The sequence below is a fragment of the Vipera berus genome (genome assembly GCF_964194415.1).
Source record: "Vipera berus genome assembly, chromosome: 3".
In the NCBI taxonomy this organism is placed as follows: domain Eukaryota; kingdom Metazoa; phylum Chordata; class Lepidosauria; order Squamata; family Viperidae; genus Vipera; species Vipera berus.
In genome coordinates this window covers 33,164,709-33,186,139 of record NC_138204.1, presented here as the reverse complement: position 1 = coordinate 33,186,139, position 21,431 = coordinate 33,164,709, and the positions used below count along the sequence as shown (strand labels likewise).

Genomic DNA, 21,431 nt, shown 5'->3' with positions numbered 1-21,431 from the left:
AGTGTTGTAATTCAAAATTACAAAGTTTTAAAATCTATTTTTTAAATTCTAGACCTAGACTTATAATATTAATAACAGAAAAATCAATTCCACAATTAATAGGAATAAATTAAACATAAATAAATATTCAACTCACAGCATTTCCCCCTTTAGTAACAGAAGAATGAAAGGAACAAGAATAATGTTATGTAAAAGATTTCTAGATCTTGTCATGTAAGTAAAATAATTATGTAGGCATCTGCATTATCTGCATCTAATATCTATTTATACACCTTTTAAAATTGTTTTTGTTCTTCTCATCTTTTTTGGGGTTCATAAGGAAAGAAAAGGGCTTGGATTCCAGATGAGAAGGAGGCTTATATTGAAATTGAAATTAAAGAATCCTCTGGTGGCAAAGTCACAGTGGAAACCAAAGATAAAAAGGTAAAAAAAATTCAACATACCAAATATTAGCCAAATAGGAAACTGAAAAGAAAAGTTACATTTCTTAAGATTGTGCAGAAGAGAAGAAAAAAGGAGAATGCATCTAAGCATGCCATACAGTCTAAAATTATGATTTTGCTGATTATCAATTTGTATAAAAAGGATGCAGTGGGAAAAGTATCTTTTGCTATTTGATGTCATTACATCAGGAATGTAAAGTTACAATTGAATAGATCAAGGTGCATTTGGGAATGTTTCTCCTATATAGCACTATTCTTCCAAAGATTAAAAATAAGGTTAAGCTTTTCCTGTTCAGTAGTATCCGACACTAAGGCATGATGTTCGTCTCTGTTTCTTGGCTGAGGGAGCCAACATTGTCCAGAGACATTTTCCATGGTCAAGTGGCCAGCATAGCTATATGCCAAAGGCACATGGAACACTGTTACCTTCCCACCGAAGTGGTACCTTTTAATCTACTCACATTTGCATGCTGTCAAACTGCTAGGTGGGCAGAAGCTGGGGCAAGGAACAGGAGCTCATCCTGTTACATGGCACTCGGGTCTCGAAACTGAGCTGTCAGCTTCCAGCTGACAAGCTCAGTGTCTTTAACCACCGAGCCATTGCACCCCCTGTATACATGTATAAGTTTAAAAAGAATTCCTATATGAAAAGGAGTTAAAAGGATGAAATTGAAACTCCCTCATTTTAACAATAATAGCAAAATTATAGAGGCCTGCTATGTTGTATTTTTCACCCATCTGCTACAATGAATTTGATTTATCTATCTAATGTCAAGAAAGGCTAGAAAAACAATATGCTATGCTTTCAGTTCTGTTAGGTTTGTCAGATTATACTGTTATTACTAAATCACTCACCTCCATTGCATTGTTCCCCCACTGGGGCCCCAAGCTGACTGGCAAAGCCATATCAAAAAGATAGGAGGGTTGGGGCAAACCTCATATCGGGGGGCAAGATATTCCAGATAAGTGATATATTAAAACAAGCAATTACATTTTCTAAATTTACTTTTTAGCATCAAAATGCCTGTATAAAATTATGTTATATTTTCTTCTGTATAATTACTGCTATTACTTAGAATAAGAATATTATTAATTGAACATTTTCCATTTTTTTTTCTTTTTAAAGCAATGTTATACAAGTTTCATTATTTCTATATTTATTTAATAATTAAAAGAACTTCTCAAATGGATAAGCAAGCAAGATAATGATAATGCATGACTATTTCTCCTCTGTTATAGCCAGTACTTTTTTGTAAAAGGTGCCGGAACTCACACATGTCATACAACCCACCTTGCCTATCCTACAAGGTTCTATCCGAAAAAGGTGCCGGAACTCCGTTCTGAGAGGGCCTAAGCTTTGCTTTACAATTGCCTTCTGAACTTCTGCTCTTACTTTGGTGTTTTAGTTGTTTGAAATTAAATCTCCCTCAAGAAGAAAGATTGAGAGTCAAAATTAAACAGCTGTTAACTCCAGGCTTGTAGCATGTTTAAGGAAGGAACAATTATAAGTGGTATGAAATTTAATTGATGGAGTAAATTAATATGTTAAACGGATATAAGAAGAAAAAAAAGAGTTCTGAAGTAAAATGTGTCTTTCAGATGAGAGGTGATGTTGATCACATACAGATGTTCTTCACGTATGAGGCTAAATGGGGGAAATGCTTTTTTAGAATGCTTGATATTTTAGTTTCAGTAATTACCTGCCCTATATATTTTATATGAACATGACATGATACTCTGAAATAACTATCTGCCTTATGTATTTTCCATTCTGAAATCTGAGGCACCTGCAGCAGTGCCTTCTTTGTTGATCTTAATGATTGTCCAAGACTCCAGGTCTATAAGAGGAAAGGTCATTGAGCAGAGATCTTAGGGGTTTAGATGTCAAAAGTAAAAGCTGGATCCTCTTAATTTTAAGATAAACTTACAAAGCTGTTTGGTGGTGGAAGCTTTCTAGGATTTCAGAAGGTGTTTTCACAGCCTTTTCTGGAGATGCCAGGGATTTAACTGGAGACCTGTATGCAAAGCTGATAAGCTCCCAAGCAACAATGAAATGTTCTTCTAATGTGTTAGTTTCTAGTATATTAATAAGTCATCTGGATCAAAGAACAGTAGATTATCCATTTATTTAAAAGCAAGTAAATAAATATAAGACATATAAACTTCTCCCCCTAGCTATGTGCATCTGAGTTTCTATATTTTTAATTACTAGACATTGCTGCCTTTTTAAGCTACTCCTGACAAGACTGTTTTCTTTTCATAAGACCAGCAACATTTCTTAAATACAATTCATTCTAATCAGGCACAGATGTGTAATACGATAGTTATTCTAGTTCTTGGACTTTTAGATTTATATACTTCAGCTGTTTATCTAAATATCACCAAACCTTCCTGTTTGAAACTCTGCAGAATATTATTTTGTTTAGGTTATATTTATCCGCACAAACCCACAATGGGGGCAACCACATTATACCATGAGAGCAACTGCAGTGTAATTCAGGAGCCATGGCAAGATTTGACTACTCATTTCTTAAAACTCTGATCCTGAAAGTCAATGGGAGTTACTCCCATCTAAACTGATATAGGATTGGGTTACTAGTGGGTGCCTCATCAATTACTGCAACCAACACTCTGCCTTCAAATATTTCTAGTCTAGCATTGAGGGTTGTAAAATTAATATAAAACAATTCTTTGAGTGGAAGTAACTTCATAAGAAGGTAAGCTTGCTGTAACAAGAGGGCTGAAATATTGACTTGGAAAAGATTCAATGGCTAAAGCTGTTCTCTTTCATGATATACAGCTTTCAATAGTTATTCGTATTGGATTAATGATGATAAATAACAAATATTTTCTTGAAAATTTTAGAGAAGGAAATTCCAGTTTTCCAAAGATGATATTTTGTGACTAAATACTTGAATTACATATAGTTATTATATCTTTGTTAACTTTTTTTCAAACATTTATTAAATGCAACACAGGAATATTTAGGGCCTAACTTTCATTAAAGCCCATGACACTGAAAAAGAAATCCTAAGAACTAAGCTTCAAACATAATTATATATGTTTAAAGGAAATGAGCATTTCAAGAGAACGATATAGGGTCTGAGTTCCATTTTCAGATGCAGAAACCCAGCCTGACATTTGTTAAGAGTCTTTCCCTGATACCCAAACTCAGCATTATAGTGGAAACAAAAAAATAGAGGATTTCACATGCAGCATGAGCAGAAGGAGAAAATATTTTATCCATTGGATCAAAAGCATATCAATTTCCAAAGCAAGCCTTAATATGGGGGAAGATTTAAGCCACCATCACACAACAAAACAATTCATTTCCCTAGCTTCTACACTATAGTCTGCCCTAGGGAAAAAAATAGTGCAGTTAGAAGTTCCAAACATTGTCCTGCCAGGCAAATATATTTTGAAAAGTTATGCCCATGTATTTGATTTCTTTTTGTGTGTAGTACTTTTTGAATACTGGACAGTATTCCTCCCCCACCCCCATCTCCACTCATTCTTCCTATTAAGAAGCACCTTGCAATGTTTTTGATAGTTTAATTGGTGGTTTTCTCTAATCAAATGTTAATTTTGCCATCTTTGCTAGTTCTATCATCTTCACCAACCATTCCACTTTTGTTTGTTATTTCAGAGTCTTTCTTCTTTTGCACATATAATAGTGTTGAAAGAAAAATCAGGTCCAGTTCCAAGCCGGGAGTAAGACACTGGAAATAAAATGGAGGCTAAGATGTTGGAAATAAAATGGAGGCTGCCTAGGAAAGAAGGTTTCTGTTTATTGATGAGCAGAACCAACAACAGCATGTAGTTTGGGACAGCTGATAAAATGGAGTTGAGAGTGGGTGGGTTTTTATACCTTCTGATTCAGTTGCTCCAGTGGGTTGTGCAATGTAGTGAGCCTTGTGTCAATGATGGTGGGTTAATCCTATTGTGTACTAAAGGTCATGTCCTGTCCTTAGAATATGGGTGGGGGAATGTAAATTCTTAATCCCATCAGCTGTGGGGGCTGAAGATGTACTATTTATGAATAGATTGGCCCAGTCTTTCTGAATATCCATTCAAAATCTCCTAAGGACTGGATTTTTTGCTTGAAGCTTTTTTCGTTTAGCAGGAACACTGGGGCTCCTTTCTGCCTTTGTTAAGATTTTTCTCCATTTCTCCTTTAGGAGAAATATTCTACCCTGCCTCTTTTTTAAATATTAAGAATAAATAATATTTTAATCTGGGGATGGGGGCCTTCCTCCAATTGTCTATCTGCATTTCTTTCTAAAATCAAGAAATTCTTACAGTGTATGTATTTCTAAATACATAGCCTACTTCACACTATTTTGTGTAATTATGAGTTAACGTAATAAAGTCTTCAACTGTATATGCATTCTGGAAAACATTTTTGTTAGTTTATGTTTGTTTCACTTCAATCTCAATTTATCTGGGAATCTTGGACAGTACTCAGCAACAGCAGATATAAATCTGGTATACAATGGTATCCACAGCTGGAGCTAAGGAAACTTAGAATGATCCAAGCACTATCACAACACAAGCCCTCCTCTTTTTCTAGATGGACTGTGACAAGAGCCAGAGTTAAACCACTACACTATGGGGTAGAGTCTGCTTTAATCTGCTCCATGAACAAACATCAGCTGGATTTCTGATATCCATAAGTTCTACCACTTTGTTTGTTGATTGTAATACCATATCATATGATATTTTGATATTTTCCTTGAACACTGAGATTCCATAATATTTACTATCAGAAATGATTGGCCAATAAAGAATTCTATTTTATTCTGTTCTGTTCTGTTCTTTCTTTATCTAATTTGCGGTTATATTTTCTAACTAGCTTGATTTCTGCTCTTGTTTAATAACAAACATGTTCTGGTAGTTATTAAAATTTAGGTTGTTAGTACTATGTAAGAAACATTTGTGAATTGCTCTTCAGTTAAAAGTTTCCAAGGTAGTCTATGATACCTAATAAAAACCATAATAGAAATAGTAAAGACAATGCTGAAATTTATCATAATAAGAGATAAATAAATCAAAATGTTATCATAATGAATAGGTTTGTGGATTAGAGCCTACTTCATCAATTAATAGCCTAATTGTCATGTAGATTATGTGATTTAACAGTTGCATGCTAAATCCTTAAGGATTTTCTTTGAGCTTATGGATCAATATCTAAACAAGATAGGTTCTTATATTTTCATCAAACTGTTTGATTCCTCTAGACTCTTGTGGTTAAAGAAGATGATGTTCAACCTATGAATCCTCCAAAATTTGACATGATTGAAGATATGGCTATGTTAACTCATCTCAATGAGGCTTCAGTCCTGCATAACCTGAAACGGCGTTACACCAAATGGATGATCTATGTACGTTAGAAGGATAAACACTGTTGATTATACTGTATTGCATCCTGTGTGTGAAACAAGCTTTAGACTATTCATTCTTTTTCTCTACCCAATAGTAAGAATGTGTGTTATAAATTCCCAACTGCTAACTTTCATTTCATTAGAAATATTTTTAAATATTAAATATTTAAATCCTAGATGAATTTGAAATATGGTACTAGAATTGAGGCATTTACATTACTTGCTCTTCTTTAAATTACATCCTTATCAATAGGGGCAGAAAATAATTTAATGTTGGTTCTGAGTTTTATGGGGCTCTTGAGCAACTTTCTATCTTTGGATACTTTCCCCGAAAGGACCAACCTTTTCCTTGTTGCTGTCACTGCTACCCCTTCATTTTTTCACCCTCTTTAAGCAAAGGAGGTAATAGAAATAATATGTAGTATTTTCTCACTTGTTATCGTTTATTTGAAGAAACATATGAACTGAACTAGGAGATGGAACAGAGAGAATAAAAATCTCTCAAGAGTTGGAAATGTGCCCTCTACTGGAGTGTGAGCCTTGAGTTGATTAATGAACTGTGCTATTGATGTCAGCCTGGTTTACTTTTCTCATAGCTATGCTGTTTCTTTCTTCTCAGACCTATTCAGGCTTATTCTGTGTCACCATAAATCCATATAAATGGCTTCCAGTCTATACAGCTCCTGTTGTAGCAGCTTATAAGGGCAAGCGGAGGTCTGAGGTCCCGCCCCACATCTACTCCATTGCAGACAATGCCTACAATGACATGCTGCGAAGTAAGTATCTAATCTAATTTTTACAAAGTATTGTGGGAAAGGAACTGAACACCTATTCTTCACACTTCCCAGTTGGAGTCAATGCAAAGGGAATTGTAATACCAACAACATATAGAGAGCTGTGAATTTTATACAATTGTTTTTCAACTTTTAATGCTTTTTAATATTGCCGGAGTTGTTCATCTCTTCATATGTACCTAGCAGATCTACGTATCTTAAAATAAATATTCAGAAAGAAGAGAGAATTGTGTTTAGAGATAGCACAGACTTGCCTAATAATTAATCTAAAGCAAAAACATGCAGCAGAATTCAGCAATTACTTCTGGGATTTAAGAAAATCTGCATTATTTGCCAATGTGAAACTAGCTGTTGAGTTTATGGGCTCCCTGTATCAGAATCTATACTACTGACAGGTTTAGTACAGGTAGTCCTCGATTTACAGCAGTTCATTTAGTGACCATTCAAACTTACAATGGCACTGAAAAAAATGACTTATGGTCATTTTTCACACTTAGGACCATTGCAGCATCCCCATGGTAATGTGATCAATATTCAGATGCTTGGCAACTGACTCACATTTATGATGGTTGCAATGTCCTGGGGTCATGTGATCAACTTTTGCAACCTTCTGACAAGAAAATTCAGTGGGGAAACCAGATTCACTTAACTTAAGAATTGCAGTGATTCACTTAAGTCTGGCAACAAATATTGTAAAATGTGGTAAAATTCACTTAACACATGACTCACTTTACAGCAGAAATTTTGGGCTCTGTTGTGGCCATAAGTCGAGGACTATCTGTATAGGAGTGGAATAAGTTATGTATCATTCCAACTTCAATTCTCTACCCAAATGTTCTGAAGGGACTATATACCATTTCAGAATCTATTGAAGAATTGGTGCATAGTGGCATACAACTGTAATAGAAACATTAAACTAAAATGCTTCTCTTCGATATGCTATAGACATATTTATATTTTGATTTTCCATTGTTAATTAAAACTTAACATAAATACTCCCATATAGATTCAACTTTATGAATATAACCTGCTGCTAGTATATCAAAAAGAATCCTTTGAAACAAGCTCAACGCATGAGCACATCTATTTATTTTACTTAAAAAGTATACATTTTTCTGTTTCCTTCTTCCAAGAAGTTTCTAACTTGTCTATCTAGCCTACAACCCTTGGATTTCCCAGAGATCTCTCACCCTAGACTTAGCTGGTTCCAACCTTGCTTTTCTTTTTTGAATCACTTATATTAGGTATAGCATCTGATACAAATATTCAGTACATATCTCTCCCTCTCCCTCTCCCCTCCTCTCTCTGTTGAAATCTTCATCTTAATTTCTATGGTGAACACAAAAAGTCTGCATAAGAACAGTTTTTTATGAGTCCATCTGAATAGCTATTGAAATATGACCATACAAATGAGTTTCTCATGAATCTAACTCAGATTCATAGCTGGAATCAGTAAGTTAAAAAAAAGGACATCAGTTTGACTACGAATGGACTGGTGTTAATGGTTCAAACTCTAAAAATAATGATTTGTGCCTTATTTATTTCTTATAGATCGAGAGAATCAGTCTATGCTTATCACGTAAGTGTTGTCTCTTATCTGTGCAATCGATATCTCATTTGTATGTGCTTTTGAGTTAAGTTAAGTTACCCTAAGTTCTTTTTGTCCTGTGGTTTCTATATGAAATCAATTCTAGGTAGATCAAGTTTACCATATCATCCTGTTGAGAAAGGAAAGCTGAATTGTTTGGGCAGGCTGCACAATCTTTGAGGAACATAATTATCTCTTCATGCAACTCCCTATCCTCTTTCAGTTTGTTATCTCAGATTTTGTGGCTATTACATGTCAGTGAACAGCTGCTACTATTGTCTCAGGGGGATACAACCAAACGAAAGTGGGACAGCAAATAACTCAGTCTGTATGGTTGATCATACTTCCTGTATGCATTATTTGTTTTGAGGTGACAATGTCATTTAGGTATTCTGGGGAAGCACTTTCTTTGAAAAAGCCCAATTAAGCTAATAAAATTCCTTTTATGTTATTCCATTTTTCATACTCCATTTGGACATACTGCCAGAAACATTATGGTGATCTATCATTAGTTCAATTGGAAGGTAGATTGTTGGGGAATCTGAACCAGATCAAGCCCACACCACTTGTGTTTCATTTAACAGACCTAGTTCAATGGTCATATCTTACCAATTGCTTTCATCAATGTGATAAAATCCCTTGCACTAATGGACAACTAGATATGCCTTGGATATCTGCAAATTTGTCTTCCATACATGAATAAGAGCTTAAAAATCAAAACTCTAATGTTAGATACCAAACCAAACTTACCGGGGAAACAACTAAAGAGATAAGTATCAGTGGGCATTTATGAACGGGATTAATGAAAAAGCATTGTATAATAGGGTACACGTAGACTATGAAAGGAAATGATTTGTAGGTAGAAGAATACAGTTTTAAGAGATCTGAGTATGGATACAAGAAGTGTACGAGACTGGTAACATAAAAGGGAAAGAATAAGAAATCAAAGCTGGAGAATGAACAGTGGGCAGGAATCCCCCAGGAAAAGGGGATCCTGGGAGAAATTAGGCTAAGCCCCATTTGTAAAAAGAAAGGAAGAGAAGAAGTATTAACTGAAGCAGCCATGATGATGCTATAAAAAGCTTAATCTGTTCCCCCCTTCCCAAGCTTCTAGCCTTGGCCATGGCCTAATTAGGTAAAGCAAGGGCTGAAAGCATCAGATGTTTGGCTCTAGGCCTGCAGAGACCTCACTCCTACCCCCCACCTCAGTATAGCTCTTTGTGTGCTGGGATTACAATGGAAGGGCAGCTAACTTTAGGCATGAAATCAATGCCAGTCCACTGCCAATGAACTTTATTGATAGCACAGAAGATGATCCCAGACTAAGTGAAAAAAGATTCAATATCCTGCTGAGCTTGAGTCAGAGTTCCTCTCTTTTGAGAATTTAATTTTACTTTTTACAGTTATCTCTTGAAACATAAAGAAACTCCATGATTTTACTTTTCATTCCTGAAAGCAATTAAAGTAATTTTTTATGTATGAAAAGTGTGAAGCTATTTTGTGTAGAACAGCAAAGGAAGTGGAATCTATGAATTTCTGCACTTCCTACCAGAGAAAACTGTTCCTATTTAACACAAATTGATGATTAAACACCTTGTATCCTAGCTTTTACTTTCTGGAGGAATGCTAAAATCTACAGGCTGAGTCAGTCTTGCCCATTTAATTAACAGTTCCTATGAAGAGATGGCGATGGGATGTTTCCTCTTGCTAGTAAATTGCTTCCAGTGCAGAGTTTTTTTAGAACTATGTACTGCAGAAGCTCTGAAGCAGTTTTTCCAGAATCTCTTAGTGCAGAATGTTAAGAGTATTTAATCTTCAAGGCTGTAGTCTGTTCAGATGTTCCAGATGCATCTAGAATGCGTACATATATGTAAAAGCTTATAGATGCATTTAACTTAATCTTTCCCAACTTGAAATGGCATCTCTCAGGATTTCCAATCAACTCAAGATCAAAATCTTTGTTGTACAACATATATTTTGATGTAGTCAGTATCACTTTCTTTTGTTTATAATGTTATATTGAATTTGTATGAAAAAATAGTATTATGCTTATCATATTAATACCCTAAATTGAAATTAATACTGATAGAAAAAATAATACAATCAGTTGATGACTATGCTGCTTAGAAATTTGGGGAGAGGAAATTTTAACATTCATTCCATACAAAGTTCATATGCAACCGTTGGATTTAAAACCATATTTTTTGATATAAAAGTCTTTTATGTCTGAAAATTATCCATTCTTTTAGCCATGTTAAAAGTATAAGACCCAGTCTGGTAATCCAAATCCTCCATTTTCTTTGGATTCTTGTAGCATATTTCATAGCATAAAACCATATTTTTCAAAGCAGCACAGGCCTTTATCCATCCATATTGCAGACAAGGCAAAGGTCAGGGCAAAGGTCAAGGCAACAGATGCATTATACTGTTCAATTCCATTATTTTCAGGAGCAATATAAAGATAGATGTCCTCTGTGGGACATTGTTCTTGTTCATCCAGGCACTTTTTGAAATATCTCATAAACATATCCTGTGTCCTGGGTACCACAAAAATCTATTCATTAATAGTGTTAAAGACTTAGGGGGATGGCTAATATGCTAGCATGTCTTTCTTCATTCTGAAGTCTATAATATATTTCTGGGTGGTGGGAGTTGACTGGCTGTGTGAGTATGGGAAATTTTTGATATTTGCTTCATGCTCTTCATCTGTGTATTTCTATTACTCTAAGCGGAGAATCTGGTGCTGGTAAGACTGTAAACACCAAGCGAGTCATTCAATACTTTGCCATTGTCGCAGCCCTGGGTGACTTTCCGGGGAAGAAAGGAGTAAGGCCTTCATTTGCAAAAAATGTTTTTCTTTTTTTGTTGTTGTTGATTTTTCTTTTGTTTCATTTTGAACTTCTTTTATGTTTGGCAGTGTGTTGGACATGGCCTTTTCTTTCGTTTTGAAACAAGCAAGGCTTGAAAAAATTGCTTTTGGGGAAAATTTCATGAAAAGGATGTTGAGGCAATGGTTGCTTCAAGGATTTTTTTTTTTTAATGATCAATAGGTTTCCCTTCCCTTCATTACTTTTATTTTTTTAAAAAAAAAAAAGGTGAGGGGGGAAGTTCCCCAAAGCAGTCTTGCAACTTTCTTTTAAGCCTTGCTTTTTGTGATTTCCTTCACCCAATTATCTCTCTTGTTCCTTGTTTTTCTTTTTCATCTTATATCTTTCCTTCTTCTGTTTCTTCTTCATCTTGCATTTCTTTTTCTTTTCCGTTTTTCTTTTTTTCTTTTTGAAATATCTTTGCAACTTATTTTCTTATCAGCAATTTTTTTTTACTTCGATTAAATTAAAAAAAAATCATCAATAGTGTTTCCCTTCTTTCGGTTTGGTTTTTAACTTTCTTGCTTCTTGGTGCTGTTCTTTATATTTATCTAATATATTTAACATTTTTGATGCATTAAATACGTTAGTTTTTATGGAAATTTAATCATTTTTGAATATTTTCATCAACAAAATTGGATTGTTTTCATCTTTGATTGGCATTTTCTGTGACTCTAATTTTGTATTTTTGAAATTCTAAATCTGTCTTTTAAAATCTTTTTTATAGGAAGCACCTGCTACTAAAACTGGGGTAAGTTTTTAAATAATGGAACCATTGTAAACTTAAAAGAATTTTAAAAAATAAATATCAAAAACTTGTGTGAGGACCAGGCAATGTTATCATCAGATTTAGGATTGGTTTTAGAAACACATGAAGGCTCTCTTTGGCCCAGTAGCTATATATGGCAGCCAGTGTGCATAAATTTGTTTTCCAGTGGCAAATTTTTGATCTATGAGTGTGAAATAATATTATCCATGTTGTTTCATAGGGTACCCTCGAAGATCAAATCATTGAGGCTAATCCTGCTATGGAAGCTTTTGGCAATGCCAAAACCCTGAGAAATGACAACTCTTCACGGTTTGTAAGTATACTTTAAATCAAAGTAGCAATATATAACGTTTTATGGTTATTATGTGTATGCTTTGTTAGTTTATTATATGGTACCATTAAGATGTGTAACAAAATATTTCCATACCTGTTTTTTATTATTAAGCATAGACTGATTATATATCTTTTAAGCTGACAGTCAGGAATAATAACAGAAGCGAACAACAATAACAATGTCTAGGCTGCAAAAGACGAACATGAGATTTAGAAAACTTTTTGTAGTATAGAAATAGAAGCCTTACTGTGATACATTTTTAAAAAAGAAAGTAGTTTCTTCAGGAACAAGATTAAGGTATTAATATATTTTTAATGTAATTGTACATCTCAGGACATAGAAGACTATGAGACAGAGAAGTTCAATCACCATCTATAGATGTTCTATAGACAGAGGTTCTATCACAGTTTCAGCACACATAACCTCCTCAAACAGCTAAATGGATACAAGGGAATCCTCTACTGAGAACTCTTCCTGAAATGCAAATAGCTGTTTTAGGAATGCCTTTTATTCCTGATAATTGACAAAGTCAACTTCTGACCTCTTAAAAAACTAACATTGCTTAAAATTTCCTATGAATGCAACACACATTTCCCCACCCCCAAAAGTGTCCATTGATTATATATCAGATTCACTTTTTGGTATTCTCAAGTGATTTAGGACCTAATTAGACATATGAATCAACTCTGGCTAACAAGTTAAAGTTGCAAAATAATTCTGAAATTAATATTTCAGAAATAAATAATAAAAAGCAAATAAGCATTTTGCTGAAAACTGTAAGATAACATGAGCTTTGTACATTAGAATCCTTAACATCACTGATGAAGTGATGAGGATGATCAGACATATTCCATATAACTATTTATGATCATGAAGTGTTGTTGCCATTTAGAATATGCAATAGAATTGGGTGAATAACTACTCCTAAAATTCTAATTAATATAATTAAGTGCCTTTAATCATTTGCACAAAATGTAAGCCCCTTTTCTTTCTATGTATTTTAGGGCAAGTTCATCCGTATCCATTTTGGACCATCAGGGAAATTGGCATCTGCTGACATTGATATATGTGAGTAGTGAATTTAGAAGAAAATCAGATAAATTTATGTAGGATGAAGTTATAAATAAGATTACTGAATAAATGGACAGGAGTTGATTTTTAATTATAATAGTGTATACATGTAAAAATAATGATAATTTCCAAATGCTTCTGAATATCAGTTGTTGCACTTATATTCTATTTATGGGCTTTACAGAGTAATTTGCTCTCTATTTCTACTGTGGAAACAAAGTGCTGGATTGAATATGTATTTTGATTTCATAAAACTCTACTTTTGTTCCTCAAGAGTGATCTATAAAATCCAAGATTGTCTTTCTTTTGAGTACAGTTTATAACAAAGTATAGTAGCCTTGCAATGGAATTTTTTACATTTTGTTTTTAGACTTGTTGGAAAAATCAAGAGTGATTTTCCAGCAGCCAGGAGAGAGGAGTTACCACATTTACTACCAAATCCTTTCTGGAAAGAAGCCAGAACTACAAGGTAATCAGCATTAAAATGGTATGCAAAGTAATTTGTTAGCCAGCATGGAAGACACATAGAACAGAACAGCAGCAGAGCTATGTTCAGCAGTCTGATAGGCTGCTGTACATCAACAGTTGCCATCAATATCAATAGATCTGCATCAGCAACAAAGCTATAACTTCACACTTTTCTTCTTGTGAGCTCATCTATATCCATTTTTTGGATCATTGTTGATTCAAAGACTTCTAATAAGCTGCATAGCTAACCAGCAATTTTCATCCCAGAACTTTCCCAACGACAGTGCATGCTTATAATATTTCAGAAATTCACTGAAATTCTGCTTATAATAAATCTAAAGAAAGCTGGTCTAACAAATATTTAATCAATAAAATATATTTACTTCTACAATAATTTTCAGAGCACTAGTCAAGTTTATCAGTTTAGCATAGACAGCACTGTCTAATACTACTTAAAGATTAGGCATTTATGTTGACAGTAGACATTAAATAGACAAGTTTAAAAAGTTGTTGGTCTTATTTTTACAGGGATACTAAATTTAAGTTTAACACACTGTATGTTCCTACTTCTTTTTTCCTTAGTTTTATAGGTAAGATTGAATGCATTCCTATAATATATTCCAAATCATAAATGTAAATCTCTAAATTATTCCATTCCAGATATGCTTTTGGTATCTTCCAACCCTTATGATTATCACTTCTGTTCACAAGGAGTAACAACTGTGGACAACCTGGATGATGGAGAAGAGCTCATGGGTACAGATGTAAGTATTTTTTCAGCAATGAAGCAAGGCTGTGGAGGTCTCCTTATAAAATGCTTCAGTGCTATTTACATTAGCCATGTAAAACAGTATAAATACCATTTATTTCAGTAAAAAGTGAATATTGGGGGTGATTCATATCAATAAAAGAAATTAATTTTGTCTAAATTCTCTTGTATATTTTCATATATCACTACTTTCAGTGCAGTTAGTCATCTTTAATAGAATAAATTTAAGACTAAAGGCCGATCATCTAATCATATCTCTACCAAAAGAGATTTATATTACATATATTAATACAAAATGATCTGGAAAAAAATAAGGTCTGTAGCTTATATGCAGATGATGTAACTGATAATGCTCCTGCAGTTTCTCCTGAGATAGGGGGAAAGAAATATGAAGTGATGGAAGAGGAGGTTTATAAATGCAAGTGTCTTGAATGATTACACAATAAGAAATATATATTGAAATAGAATTATTACAGAAAGTCTTTGTTAAAACTACTTGGCATCATTCATCAAATTCCAAAGGAATCCAAACAACAACTATTGATAAAAAAAATCTAAAATAGGCAATATAATACATTTTAAATTGATGTTTTTTAAATTATAAATAATGTTCATTTAATTGTAGTACCCTTAAAGTTGGCTCAAGCACTTCACACATTTTGCTGGTGTCCTAGTAAATCTCGAGTGAATTCTTTCTTCATTTTTTGCTTGCTAACAGAACAACTTTTTAAAATATCACTATCTTATCTGGTTTCTTTTTACAGCATGCTATGGACATCTTGGGGTTCAGCAATGATGAGAAGTATGGCTGCTATAAAATAGTAGGTTCCATCATGCACTTTGGCAACATGAAATTCAAGCAGAAGCAACGGGAGGAACAGGCAGAGGCTGACGGTACTGAAAGTAAGCATTTGTGCTACTACTTACTAGTGGCTGATTCCAGAGCAGTTGCCATGTTAGTCTGCTGCATTGCAAGCAACCATATACGTGATGTTTAAAGTGGAGCCTTATGGAGGCTTATAGCCAAACATTGATGTACATTTATTTTATGTATTTCATTTAACACCTTTCAGCAGGATGGGGGCTAGAAAGGATAGAAAATAGCATTCTAGTAAATATGTGCTTGGTACTAGGTATGGTACTAGGTATGTTCCCCACAACACATATTTTATCAAAAGACAGTCCCCATCTGTCCATATCCTCATTTTCTGAGAATGCCTACAAGGTCATTCCATAATTCCAATAAGTTGAAGACCTCTCTATCTCAATCATTTGGAGGTCAAAATAATTGCCATCCGAGGCAGAAGAAAAACAACTAAAATAATGTACGATAAAATGGGCTAAAAATTTGGTTATAATATACAAATAGAACAATGGGATAATATGTGATTGAAAGGATTTACATTGTGTCCCAGCCTTAGAGATGATTTTTATAAAATGGTATATTGTTGGTATTTGTTATTAGAGATTTGTCTAAATGTATAAAGGCACTCTGAATCTTCGCTGGAAATGTGAAAAACATGAAGGGATCTTTTATCATGCTTGGACATGTTACATTTTGCATGAAATGGAAAAAATGCATTTATGATTTGTGGTTTTGATAACTGGGGGAAAACTGGATAATAAGAAAGAATTAGCTTTTTTTGTAATCGTAGACTAAGAGATAATTTTGTAATCACACTTACATTTGTTACAAAGAAAATCAGAAGTTTCTTTCTATTTTTTTATTCTTTTTTCTGCACTTTTGTTTTCCTCCTTCTTCTTCCTCCCCTTGTTTATTGCCTTTATTCTTTATTAGTTTGTGTTACTTTTCATGTTTTTGTAAGACTTTTAATAATAATTTACAAATATATACAAAATGATTATTATCTGAAAAATAAAATAAAATAAAATAAAATAACTTCTGTAGTTTTCTAAGGTGCCATTTCTTCTCCTCCCCTCCACCTCACTGATGTTTCATAGAATAGCACATTGTTAACAAAATAGATGAGCACCAAGGTATGGGAGATTCAGTGGGAAGCACTTTACTGTTAAAGTGCTAATTATCACTTATTTTTTAAATAGCTGGATAATAATTCTCATTTGAAAAGTTTAAATTTTGGGAACTCCTGTTTCTTTCTTTTTAATTTTGTTGTTAAAATTTTGTTATTTGCTCTTGTGCTGCAGGTGCTGATAAAGCCTCTTACCTCATGGGGATCAGATCAGCTGACCTCATCAAGGGGTTGCTTCATCCAAGAGTAAAAGTTGGAAATGAATATGTCACCAAAGGTCAGACTCTAGATCAGGTAAACATTTGGGAATTGTACAACTTGGCAATGTGATTCCCATATACTTATATAATCTTGTAGTTGGTGGTCTTAAACAAAACTTTTCTGCAATTGTAAGAATGAAGTAAATGATTATCTTTCTAGCTATCTTAAACCATATGTTTTTAAGATTTGTTGAGCAGAGATTTGCAAAACAGTCAAACAGCGAAGTATGTTAGTATGAATGAAGGGCCCTCTCCAAAGTGTGTGGCAACTGCATCCTCTGGAAGGCCCAGTGCATGGTTTGGAGTCCCAGGAGAAGCCTTGTTTGTGAAGGCAATTTCTGTAGGCAACCTGAAAAATCCTTGATGCCAAGTCTTCCAAATGTTACAGCTATCTCAACCCTTTGAGGAGAGATGCTTCACTCATGTTAAAATGCTTAGTGAAATTTCTCTTGAATACTTTTCATAGCTCGGTTATAAACAAAACTATGTATTAGATATGAATTTTAGAGGTACAACAGTTGTTCTGATGAAATTTTATTATCTTGCAATCACAGGTGGTGTATGCAGTAGGAGCTTTGGCGAAAGCCACTTACGATCGTATGTTCAAGTGGCTAGTTATGCGTATCAACAAAACCTTGGACACCAAACTATCCAGGCAATTTTTCATTGGAGTTCTGGATATTGCTGGATTTGAGATCTTTGAGGTAGGTTTGGAAACTGGCCAAGGCAAACACCTTGGTATGAAAGCAATTTTATTTGGATTCTGTATTGGAAAAAGCAACAACTATCGTAAACTATGAAATATACAGACCAGCATTGTTAGCTTGATTTCTTTTTCTTTTTTTCCTGTGAAGCCTATGGCTGGCAAGTTGCAAAGTATAATAATAATAATAATAATAATAATAATAATAATAATAATAATAATAATAATAATAATAATAATAATAATAATAATAATAATAATAATAATAATAATAATTTTATTTGTATACCGCCCTTCTCCCGAAGGACTCAGGGCGGTGAACAGGGCAATAAATACTAAAATACAAAAATATAAAAATTAAGAGGAGATTAAACAAAGTGCCCAATAGCTTACAATAATAAGTTAAAATACATTAAAACAATAATAAAACCCAAACCCATCAGGCCAGGCCGGCTTGTTCGAACAAGTAGGTCTTTAGATCCCGTCGGAAGGAGCGAAGGTCAGGCGCCATCCGGAGCTCAACCGGTAAACGGTTCCACAAATCCGGTGCACCCACAGAGAAGGACCTCCCCCTGGGGTCCACCAGACGACATTCTCTGACAGTTACTTCCACAGATGATTTGTAATGTGTAGCACTGTAAGATTTCATGCTGTTGTTTCTATTCATCAACTGCATCGATTAACTTTTGGTTGAGCTGCAGCACTTTAAGCAGTTTCTCCTCTGCTGTTCAAAAGCTCTAGAGAGAGAGTGTGGCTGGTCTGGTTTTCTGTTTGCAAAGATTTTCTTTTCACTCTGGCTACTGGAATGGAGGATAAGAAGATGTAGCTTCTTGTCAAGAGCCTAATTTTAGAGCTCATTAAAAGACAACATGTGGTGGAGCATGGGTGGCTTTTTAGCCCTTCTATAGCTACAGTACTGCTGCGGGTGTTTCAAAAATCAATGCACAGATGCTTGCAGCATGAAATAAAAATATTAAGATGGAACAAATCACAGATTAAACATTTTGTTTATTTATTTTTTAACTGACTTGAGGTATTGCAGACTCATGGCAGCAGCAATACCAGTGGGGTGCATGCATTTCAAAACAGGCAATATGGAGAACAATCTAAGCATTATCCCTTTGTACACGTGCATATACAAAAGAGGCAAGGCTTGGATTATTACACTATATTGCCTGATTTTGATTCTGTCTTTTGGATTCTGCTGAATGACAGTGAAGACAATGAAAGGTGATCTTCAAATTTCTTTGGGGAAATTAGGGAATAAAAATGGGAACCATGTGGAAGTAATATTAGAATTGAATTTAGCATTGGTTGATTTATATAACCAGTGCTTTTTTTCTAAAAAATAAGGTGCCGGAACTCTCATCTTGGCGGGCATAGGAGGTGGGGGGGCGGGGGGGCGCTGCTGTGGTCACGGGTGTGAGGGGTGTTGGTAGCGGGCTGCCCCCCGGGGCCAGAGCCGGCGCGGCTGGTGCTGTGGGAGCAGCAGGGCTCGCTCTATTTGGCGGGGCTGTGTGGGGTGGGTGGCAGAGGTGGTGTGGGCCAGGCAATGCAGGGCGGCCACTTAGTCGCTCAGGGTGAGGCGACGGTGGCACAGGTCCAGCACCAGGTAGGCCACCAACCTGGCTGACACGGGTGAGCAAAAGGAAGGAGTGCACATGGACTCCGCAAAACCCACCTCCCATTCCTTGGCCTCTTTTACTTACCTAGTTGAGATGGTGTAGTTGGGCAGCAGGGAGAGATGCAAAGTTCCTGCCTACTCGCCTTCACTGCAGACAACTTGCCAGTGCAACGTTTGCCGGCCAGTTCTTTTGGCGCGCTCAGCAGCAATTCCTATTGGCTTTCGAAAGCCAATAGGCTTTTGAAAGCCAAGAGAGGGAGTAGCATAGCTTGTGCAAAAGCTTTTTTTGTGCAAAAAAAGGTGCCAGAATGCCATTCTGAGCATTCTATGAGAAAAAAAGTGCTGCTTTTATGTTTTAATCTTATGATTTTAAAAATATATTTTTTCTATTGTAAGTTGCCCCAAATCTCGCCATGTAGATTGCATACAAATATTATATAGTTGGTAAATAAAGGTAGAACATATGTTAAATATACATCAAATGATAATATGCTTCCCTACAAAGTCAATTCTTGCTCAATGACAGACCAAGGAGTTAACTTGGAAAGGCAAGAGGAAAATCTAGAAGAGGTCTGTGCAACTTGCAGAAGGGAAAGGCCCACACTGATAAATTAAAAATCTTTGTGGTCTGCAAAGGAATGTTGGTGGGCTAATCAATGATTAGCACTAGGCAACATGACTTTCAGGCAGTGGTGGTGATTTTATTACTTTTTTTAAAAAAAAAAGTCTGTGCTCTGTCCAAGGGTACTTGGTAGGCTGCATGTACAGGCCTGGTCTAAAATTTATTTTGGAGCATTCAACTATCTAGAGCAGGCATGTCAATTTGCCATAGGTGTATACTATAGCCCGCCCAACCAAACAGAGGAAACAGATGAACTTTTTGCAAGTCAGTTAACTAAGGTATGTAGGAAGCGCATCACAATAGTAATGGGGGAGTTTAATTACCCTGATATCAACTGGGAGACAAATTCTGCACCAAGTGGAAGATCTAACAGATTCCTGACAAACCTAGCAGACAACTTTCTCTCCCAAAAAGTAGAGAAGGGAACTAGGGGATTAGCCATATTGGATTTAATTCTCACTAACAGAGATGAAATGATAGAAAGTGTCAAAGCCACAGGAACCTTGGGGGGAAGTGATCATGCAATATTGGAATTCAACATTATGGAAGCACAAGCAATAGAATACAGCCAAACTAGAGTCTTGGACTTTAAAAGAGCTAATTTCAATAATCTTAGAGAGACCTTGGGAAGAATTCCATGGATGAGAATCCTAAAGGGGAAAACAACTCAAGAAGCTTGGGAAATTTTGAAAAGTGAGATAATAAAGGCCCAGTCTAGCACAATACCAACAAAGAAGAAAAATAACAGCTTTCAAAAGAAACCAGCATGGCTGCATAAAGAACTCTCTGATAAACTGAAAGATAAAAAGGACAAGTATAAGAAGTGGAAAGAGGGGCACATAACTAAGGCAGAATATCAGCAAACAGCCCGTACCTGCAAAGATGAAGTGAGGGAAGCTAAGGCTCAAAATGAACTGAGGCTTGCGACCAAAGTCAAAAATAACAAAAAAAGCTTCTTTCAACATATAAGAAACAAGAAAAAAGTTAAGGAAATGATTGGTCCATTAGTGGGGGAAAGTGGCAAGAAGGTGACAAGCAACAGGGAGAAAGCAGAACTATTTAACTCGTTTTTTGCATCTGTCTTTACACAAAGGGAAAAAAACAGTTCAACCTACCAAAACCAGTGCCATAAAAAACAGAATAGAAATGCAAGTTAAGATAGGCAAGAAAATGGTAAGTGAGCACCTGTCCAGCCTAGACGAGTTCAAATCACCAGGACCAGATGGATTACACCCCAAGGTTCTCAAGGAACTGGCAGACGTGATCTCAGAACCACTGAACTATATTTTTCAAAGATCCTGGAGCACTGGGGAACTACCAGAGGACTGGAAGAGAGCTGATGTAGTTCCCATCTTCAAAAAAGGGAAAAAATAGATCCAGGAAACTACAGACCTATCAGCCTGACCTCAATACCTGGGAAGATTCTGGAAAAGATAATCAAACAACAAATCAGCGAACACCTTGATGCGAACAAAGTTATCACTAAAAGCCAACATGGGTTTGTCAAAAACAGATCATGCCAGACAAATCTTATTGCATTCTTTGACCAAGTGACAAAACTAGTGGACCAGAGGAATGCTGTAGATATAATTTACTTGGACTTCAGTAAGGCATTTGATAAAGTAGATCACAACCTACTACTTGATAAGATAGAAAAATGTGGGTTAGATAGCATCACCACCAGATGGATTCGTAGCTGGCTGACAGGCCGTACTCAGCGTGTGGTCCTCAATGGAACTGCATCTAC

At 35.3% G+C, this 21,431-nt stretch overlaps 1 protein-coding gene across 1 annotated transcript in view; it reads left to right on the top strand.

Annotated features, from left to right (window-relative positions):
- MYH7B (myosin heavy chain 7B) overlaps window positions 1–21,431 on the top strand; it is a 76,732-nt gene that overhangs the window by 25,295 nt on the left and 30,006 nt on the right. Inside the window, exons 3-15 of the mRNA XM_081322225.1 lie at window positions 320–423; window positions 5,681–5,824; window positions 6,444–6,600; window positions 8,170–8,197; window positions 10,936–11,032; window positions 11,801–11,824; window positions 12,063–12,155; window positions 13,181–13,244; window positions 13,618–13,716; window positions 14,376–14,479; window positions 15,249–15,387; window positions 16,651–16,769; window positions 17,290–17,439. Coding sequence (XP_081178351.1) covers window positions 320–423; window positions 5,681–5,824; window positions 6,444–6,600; window positions 8,170–8,197; window positions 10,936–11,032; window positions 11,801–11,824; window positions 12,063–12,155; window positions 13,181–13,244; window positions 13,618–13,716; window positions 14,376–14,479; window positions 15,249–15,387; window positions 16,651–16,769; window positions 17,290–17,439 — 1,322 coding nt within the window. The remainder of the gene's footprint in view (window positions 1–319; window positions 424–5,680; window positions 5,825–6,443; window positions 6,601–8,169; window positions 8,198–10,935; window positions 11,033–11,800; window positions 11,825–12,062; window positions 12,156–13,180; window positions 13,245–13,617; window positions 13,717–14,375; window positions 14,480–15,248; window positions 15,388–16,650; window positions 16,770–17,289; window positions 17,440–21,431) is intronic.